This window comes from Lolium rigidum, chromosome 2 (genome assembly GCF_022539505.1).
Source record: "Lolium rigidum isolate FL_2022 chromosome 2, APGP_CSIRO_Lrig_0.1, whole genome shotgun sequence".
In the NCBI taxonomy this organism is placed as follows: Eukaryota; Viridiplantae; Streptophyta; class Magnoliopsida; order Poales; family Poaceae; genus Lolium; species Lolium rigidum.
Window position 1 is genome coordinate 265929577 of NC_061509.1, and position 8474 is coordinate 265938050.

At 46.6% G+C, this 8474-nt stretch overlaps 1 protein-coding gene across 1 annotated transcript; it reads right to left on the minus strand.

The window, feature by feature from the left end:
* Positions 1 to 5078: 5078 nt before the first annotated feature.
* On the minus strand, positions 5079 to 7918 carry LOC124690880. Its single transcript, XM_047224207.1, has 8 exons — positions 7842 to 7918; positions 7410 to 7579; positions 6156 to 6458; positions 6020 to 6063; positions 5879 to 5941; positions 5619 to 5751; positions 5475 to 5538; positions 5079 to 5397 (listed from the first exon to the last, which is right to left on the minus strand). The coding sequence occupies exons 1-7, from the start codon at positions 7916 to 7918 to the stop codon at positions 5483 to 5485; spliced, it is 846 nt and encodes a 281-aa protein (XP_047080163.1). The 3' UTR covers positions 5079 to 5397; positions 5475 to 5482.
* Between the last annotated feature and the right edge of the window lie 556 nt (positions 7919 to 8474).

Below are 8474 nucleotides of genomic sequence, written 5' to 3' on the forward strand. Positions count from 1 at the left end.
CCATTCCAAGTAAATACTTCATGTGCTACCTTTAAATAATTCAAAACTTAGTATCTCTTATTTGTGTCAATGTTTCATAGCTCATGAGGAAGTATGTGGTGTTTTATCTTTCAATCTTGTTGGGCAACTTCCACCAATGGACTAGTGGCTTCACCCGCTTATCCAATAAGTTTGCAAAAAGAGCTGGCAATGGGATTCCCGATCCCAAATTAATTAAATTAAATAGACACTCCTCCATGGTATGTGATTGATGGACGGCACCCGAAGGATTCGGTTAGCCATGGCTTGTGTAAGCAAAGGTTGGGGGAGTGTCATCATCATAATAAAGCTAAAATAAAAAGGCACTCCTTCATGGTATGAGATTGTTGGCGTGCACCCGAGGATTCGGTTAGCCATGGTTTGTGAAAGAAAGGTTGGAAGGAGTGCCACACAAAATGAAAATAATATGGGAGCCGCTCTTAGGAGGTTGTCCGGCAAGGGGGTTAGAGTACCCGCTACCGATCGTTGACAACAACAAACACCTCTAAAAATGTTACTTTTATTCTCTTTATATGATTGCAAAACTGAAAAAGCTCTAGCACATGATTTAATCCCTGTTTCCCTCTGCGAAGGGCCTCGTCTTTTACTTTATGTTGAGTCGATAAACCTATTTCCCTCCATCTCAAGCAAGCATTTGAGTAGTTGTGATCAAACCATTATATTGTGATTTGCTACATCATGTCTTTTATTCTTCTTTGTTTAGTACAAGTTTTATCTCGAATGAATATAGCTTTGCAAGTTATCAATGATTATGAGAAGACCATTACGATTGAGTATGCAAGTTGTGCCTTATAAACTTTAACATGAGAGCGCTGCTCAATGAGATAAATATAATCTGTTAATTGTTCTCTGACCAAGAACGAAGTTTGCCATCACCAATCATGATTTCTCATGCACCTTTACTTGTGATTACCTTATACTTGTTTCAATATGAGTTATAAGAGGTTGTTTACTATAATGTCCTGTGTGAATGAATATGATGCTTCTTGTCCGTATTTTATTCATCGACTCTTCACTCCATAAACATGTGGTCATGTCTATCGAGCTCGGCTTCGCTTGGGGACAAGCGAAGTCTAAGCTTGGGGGAGTTGATACGTCCAATTTGCATCACTATTTTATATCATAATTTGCCGTTATTCATTGATATATTTCATATTGGGACACAATACTTATGTTATTTCATCTATTTTGCATGTTTCATCATTATTGGAGGATCGAACACCGGAGCCAGGATTCTGCTGGAAAAAGCACCGTCAGAACGCAATATTTTGGAAGATCAACTCTGGAAGAAAATTATACCGAAAATCCTATTTTTCAAGATGACGAAGGAAGCCAGGAGGAGGAGCCAGGAGCAGCCAGGGTGGGCCCACACCCTAGGGCGGCGCGGCCCAGGCCCTGACCGCGCCGGCCCGTGGTGTGGAGGGCCCACGACCCCTTTCGCCTCCTTTTCTTCGCCAAACCCTTCGTACCGAAGACCTAAGCCACGGAGGGTACCTCGCGAAGAGTTACAGCCCGCCTCGCGGGGCGGAGAACACCGGAGAGAAAAGAGCTCTCCGGCGGGCGAGAATCCGCCGGGGAAATTCCCTCCGGGAGGGGGAAATCGACGCCATCGTCACCGTCATCGAGCTGGACATCATCGCCATCACCATCATCATCATCTCCACCATCATCACCGCCGTCATCACCGCTGGACACCGTCACCGCCGTAGCAATTTGGGTTTGATCTTGATTGTTTGATAGGGGAAACTCTCCCGGTATCGATTTCTACTTGTTGTTGATGCTATTGAGTGAAACCATTGAACCAAGTTTATGTTCAGATTGTTATTCATCATCATATCGCCTCTGATCATGTTCCGTATGATGTCTTGTGAGTAGTTCGTTTAGTTCTTGAGGACATGGGTGAAGTCTAAATGTTAGTAGTGAACTATGGTTGAGTAATGTTCAATGGTGTGATATTTAAGTTGTGGTGTTATTCTTCTAGTGGTGTCATGTGAACGTCGACTACATGACACTTCACCATTTATGGGCCTAGGGGAATGCATCTTGTACTCGTTTGCCAATTGCGGGGTTGCCGGAGTGACGAAACCTAAACCCCGCTGGTATATCGATGCGAGGAGGGATCGCAGGATCTAGAGTTTAAGGCTGTGGTTAGATTTATTCTTAATTACTTTCTTGTAGTTGCGGATGCTTGCAAGGGGTATAATCACAAGTATGTATTAGTCCTAGGAAGGGCGGTACATTAGCATAGGTTCACCCACACAACACTTATCACAACAATGAAGATTATTTAGCCGCATGTAGCGAAAGCACTAGACTAAAATCCCGTGTGTCCTCGAGAACGTTTGGTCATTATAAGTAAACAAACCGGCTTGTCCTTTGTGCTAAAAAGGATTGGGCCACTCGCTGCAATTGTTACTCTCGCACTTTACTTACTCGTACTTAATTCAACTGTTACATCAAACCCCCCTGATTACTTGTCTGTGAGCATTTACAGTGAATCCTTCATCGAAACTGCTTGTCAACACCTTCTGCTCCTCGTTGGGATCGACATTCTTACTTATCGAAGATACTACGATACACCCCCTATACTTGTGGGTCATCAACGCACCTCGTCACGGCGCTCTCGGCCCTCGCGTGGCACGGGGGGACCGGCACGCGAGGTACCAGCCTCCTCCATGCAAGTGTGCATCCGGCCATGGCACGGCCGGTTTCCCTCCGAGAGGCGGGGCGCGAACTTGATGCGGATGTACCGCCCGACCCACGGTTTCTTGCCGGACCGCGAGCCGCTAGCCTCGTGGTAGTTTTTTGGTCTTGCGGAACGGACAACATTTCTTCCCCATGGTGTCAGTCGGGTGGATAGGGTGGACTCTGGCAAAGGTGTGGTCGAGGAAATGGGCGCCAACAGCGTTCCTTTAAGAGGCTCAAACGATATCTCGCATTCAATGTCCTACCACTGCGATGACGCCTAGCAGCGCACGCTCGCGGAAGCCGAGGCGCACCATTATCGCGGCCCTGAAAAGCTGCAGCGCGGCCGCCCGAAAGTTATGCCGTAGAAGACGAAGTATTTGTGCCCCTACCATGCGGGTCCGTGCGAGGACCGGACGGATGACCGCTGCGTCCGGGCAGCGCCCGCAGAGATACAAACCTGGCGGATTTTTTCGCTACGGACGGCCCGGTCACTATGCGTTGTCCCGCTGAAGCCCGTAATAGACGCATTTTCGGCACATGCGGACGCAAACCGTCGCTCAGCGTCCGTTTGCGTCGCCCCATTGGATGAGCGACGGTTTGCATCGGCCCATTGGAGATGCCCTAAGGGCCATTTCTTTTGAGCTTCTAGAGCTGCTTCTAGGTGCCAAACCGGAGAAGCCCAAAAGAAGTGTCCAGCTTTTGTCTTGCTTATTCTGGCCGAGAAGCCAGCCCACAGTGCAAATCCATAAACTCCTCCGGACCAGTTTCCCGAGCTTCTCCAAACGTAAGCCGAACCGGTATGTCAACGTCCCCCTGGAATTGAGTTCATTTTACAGGAAATGCCACTCCAAAGGAGTTGTCGGTTACCGAACGAAAAGGAAAAAAGAAAAAAGAAAACGGAACCATCTCTCCGTATCGCTCATATCCCAAATCGTGGACGAGCCTCGCTAGGGTTCCACCACCGCCGCCGCCGTCCCGGCCCTGCCATGGCAACCAGCGCCCGCCCCGCCGCTGTCCTTTACGGCCGCAGCCAGCCCCGCACTAGCCGCTACCGGACCGCCCCCACAGCTACTCGCCGCGAGCCATCCTCCCGCAGCAAGGATCCGCCGCCGCCGGTTGACACCTCGGCCAGTTGATGACGACCCCTAGCCGGCGCCGCCCACAGCCTCTCCGCCTATCGCCGCTACAGCCCTCGCCCGCTCGCGACCGCATCTCCACCTGCAGCCCGGACTGGTGCCGCTGTCGAGGACAAGTTCCATCCGCCGCCGCTGCTGCCGGCTAGTCCATCTTTGGAGCTCCGCCCTCCAGTAAACTCGACCACACAAGCTGCATCCCACTGCCTGCTAGTACATCGTCACTCCGACTATGATTTTGTGAAATTTGTGATGCGTGGAGTGCAAAATTTGGGCCGGTGCCTCACTGTTTTGATGATGTGGAGATGTGATTTTGTGACATTTGTGATGGATACAATTTGATCTTGTGTTATAAAACTCAGAAACCTGCACATGTCGTTGTTTGATAATTTTATTTTGCAAACTGCAGTGTAAGCATTGCAACTTTATTCTGTTATAACCATTTTACATAGAATGGCATCACAAGAATGGTCTGGTTCTCATTTTCTTGCTTACATATGTGTAAAACAAACAACAATACAATATTAAGTATTGACAAAGGCACAATTGAATTTTGGGGGCTTTATAGTCTTTACACAACACAACACAAAAGATAGCTCAATTTTCATAAGCCGAAAAGAAGTGTCCAAGATAGTTTCTCGGAGCTTCTCCCCACCGGTGTTTCTCCCCACCGAAATTCATAAGCCGGCTTCTCTATAAGCATAAGCCCAAAAGAAGTGGCCCTAAGACATCTTTTATAAAACTCGATTTTCTTCAGAATAGTACTGTACTTCCCATGAAAGTTATCTGTCTACATTTTTTATGTATCCAGTAACTGTTTAATGTCTAAATAAATCCAAATTTAGATGAACTTAAGATACTCCAACGATAAAATTAGTTGAAGGGAGTATTTTTCTTGGCATGAAGGGAGTATTTGATAAAAATCGTTTAAACGGATATAAAGACACGGACCACACATCCTTTGACTACTCTCATTATGATTGCAGAATAACCTACGATCCAAATTAGTTGAAGCAGATTCACTGAATCCAGAAAGATTTTTGGTAAAATTTATACTACTAAATCCACGTCCACCATCTTATTCTCATGATACGATCTCGGAAACGAAGTCAAGTGTAAGATGCGTCGCAACTTGCAAATCAGAAAGATACAAATAGCAGACCCCCCTGATATACAAGGTACGCCATACACATAGCTAAATGGGACATTACAGCTCCATTTACAGCATCGACAGTATTACCTTGCCCATCTCATCTCATTACACAAGTCTTAATAACTGGGTAAATCACCAAGGCCGCACCAAAGATTCAGCTAATCTTCCTGGTGGCGAAGTTAACAACAGACAACACTGTGCCAAGGCACCTGACAAACGATCTCAGCTGACTGAAACCGGCGTCCTACAACAAGCTTCATCAAACTACACAAAAGGATACCTAATCCACACACACCGAACCTCGTCACGCTCTAAGGGTTGAGATGCTACGAACAGTCTGAATTAGTGGTTGAAGTTCTGATTAGTATCTCCCAGCTTCCCCTCCTGCAGTGGAAACAAAGGGTTAGCCATGAGCCAGATGCATAAAGGAAGACAGGGACTTGAGCTTTAAGCGTTCTTACTGCTGCTGCTACTGTAGAGGGCCTGTGGCATCACGAGGCGGCTCTTCACTTCCATTTCCAGATTCTGTAACATGTTTTTATTATTATTTTAGTAGTAAAAAACAGCAACAAGAGATGGGTGTTGTATTAGGAGCAAGCATATACCAGTAATGGGTGCCAGATTTTCTTCTTTGTACACTCCAAGAGGTGACCCGTGCACAGATAAGAGCATCTCCCCGTTCTTGGGTACTCTTACAGTTTTCGGTGTCATGCCAAAAGACAGTCGGCTACTCGTAGCCTGCGCAGGATTATGTTACAACCAATACGTAAGCTTATAAGGCGATTCAAGACCCAACTATTCAGTTTGATGATCCAGATTTCAAATAATGAGATAACATTTCGTGTCTAGAGGGTAAAGCACAAACCCCAGGTGTCTGTAGAGAATCCCCTGCTCCTGTCATTTCGCCTTCGGGTAGCTCACTCCATGTCTTCAAAGCAGCAGAGAACGGTTAAGAGTTGTGAAGGGACCAGCAAAAATATCTGGTACAGCTCTACAAAGTACTTACAAAGTTGTTAAAATCTAAGGTGCTCTCGATGAAGTTCTTCTGCACTGCACACATCATACAAGGTGCGAAAAACATTCAACCCAGCAGATTTGGTACCTATAAGAGTAAATCATCAACAAACGGATAGCGCTCGAACCTGAATCTGCCGAGAAATGGAAACCAGCAGCAGTTGCCAATGACGTGATCGAAGCTCGTGAAACCTTGTCATCCCTGTGGTCTCCATACATGTGATTATCCCACTCTTTCCACTTCAACTCAAGCTCATCCTGCTTTTCATTCGGGACAACTGATACATTGGGCAAGTTCTCCTGAAAATAGTGCAAGGCACACGCTTCTTCTTGCTCCTTGGAAATGTAGGTTCGCACCAAGTGCAGCCGAGAAAGTACGCTCTCAACCTCTGCTGCTTGAATAGCTCTGATGGCAGCTTTCCGACGTTCAACTATTTATCGATGAGACTGGATTAGCATTGAAGTCCTGATCATTACGTTAAGTGAAGTGGCAGTGCTTCTAGTATGAAATGCATCCTTAATGTATTAAATACTGAGCAAGAAATATTGAGAAATTTTAAGTAGTTAACATTTAATAGCAAAAGGAGTAATCCCTTTACTAAGTGATAGTCAGAGTGGACAAGACATATTAAAGCCAACTTCCATTACAATATATTAGTAGTAATACTCTTCAGTACCATATTTTATTTGCACTAGATTACAAACCTTGCCATTAACATTAAATTTTGAGTTCAACCTCGATTGCAGACTGAACTGCAAGTACAACAATAATGATGTCGTTACATCTTTGTAAAAATTGTGGATGCTGCATCCTTCACAGCAAAGTCTGCATTAAGGAATGTTTCTTGCTTACTCGATACAATTTTTTAACTGATTCCTGCAAAAAAATTGAACCATTGCTTTCTACAGCTCGAAATCTAATTTATGCAAAAAAGGAAAACTTGTACTAAAGCAGTCATGATTAGGGACTCGATCCTTCTGGTGAATATAGGTAGTTATATAATCTCCCGCATAGTCTCTCTTTTCGATTAAGGAGCTCCCCGCTCCCGATTTCATATCATAATGGAACTGGTCAAACAGGTCCACAAATGTATTGTTGACACAGGGATTCATGCAATCACGCCAAGCCCAAACACACACCACACTTAACCCCAAAACACGCAGCTTCACAAGCCGTTCCTACGAACCTATGAAAGAACTGAAGTATATCTAAACGTTTACATTGGAAAGCATCATTTCATCAGGGCAGAAAACTGCTGTATCCTGCAACTCACAGGTCTGACTGATAGCTACAAACTATAAAACCTAGATTGGATTTCAAAAATGTTGTGCAGGACATATGAGGAAGGAGCAGGGAGGGAGTTAGGGCTTAGAGACCGTACTCTCTTGGTCAGTGAGCCACCGCAGCTTCTCCTGCACAGGCGCGTCGGGGCCAGGCGGCCCTGGTGGTGGCGGTTGCTGCTGCTTGGTTGTGGTGGCAGCAGCCCCTTTTTCCCCCGCTTCCTTGGCGGCATCGCCTCGCGCTTCGAGGGAAGATCCTGGGAAGCGAAATCTGGGGAAAGAACAGAAAAACAAACATACTAATGTGAGCCTACTGTTCAAACTCTATCCAAATCTGGGCACTTCTGAAATGGTAAAATGACATGCCAAGTTGCTGTCCGGAAATTTTGAGCCGCCCAGACAAATATGAACAAAATACAGAAAAAACAAGCATACTAATATGAGCCTACTGTTCGAATTTTTGCTGAATCTGGGCAAGCGACGATACTAAATGACATCTGAAGTCGCTGTCCAGCAAGTTCCATACAGATTACTGACAGACAATAAGCATACAGCAGAGAGAGTTCCTGTCCATCTCCTGTGACGGTAAATCACACCACCCAAGATCCATTTCCCCGTGCTAGAGCTCATACAAACAAACAAAAATCGCAGCACGGCATGAAACCCTAACTCGTCCATCCAAATCAGAGTTCTGAACAGCAACCTAGGGCGCCGGAAAATGGAGCGAGGCGAGCTCACCTGAGAGAAATTGGGGCTGATTCGGACCGCTTCTGCTGGTCGCCTGGCGTCCCCGTAGCAACAGCCGGCACGAGCAGCGGGGGAGGTCGGCGGGCGGCCAGGCGGTCGGGAGCGCTCGGAGGAGACGACGGGGCGGAACGGGGGAGCGCCTAGGAGAGGGCTAGGTAGGACGGCGGCGTACGGAGGATGGCCGGACGGGATGGTGGACGACGGCCGGCGGGGAGAAGGCGGAGGAGGACCGGCGGACTGCGGCGGAGAGCGGTCGAGTGGGAGCGGAGTCGGGGGTGGACGAACATCAGTTCTGTGTCTCTTTGGGTGAATTTTACTCAGGGGCAATTCTGTCTTTTTCCATCTCCAATTTCTCCACTCTTTTTGTTTTTGAACGGCGAAGCGGGTTTTTTTTTCTTCTTTTGAACAACTCAAGTACT

What these genes read in the sequence shown, in the direction of transcription:
- LOC124690880 (XM_047224207.1), bottom strand. Translation starts at nt 7,918, where the DNA reads ATGGATCTTGGGTGGTGTGATTTACCGTCACAGGAGATGGACAGGAAC. An exon ending in ATTCTCTACAGACACCTGGG is followed by an intron (nt 5,752 to 5,878) that starts GTTTGTGCTTTA and finishes AATCCTGCGCAG; the next exon opens with GCTACGAGTAGCCGACTGTC. An exon ending in AAATCTGGCACCCATTACTG is followed by an intron (nt 5,539 to 5,618) that starts GTATATGCTTGC and finishes AACATGTTACAG; the next exon opens with AATCTGGAAATGGAAGTGAA.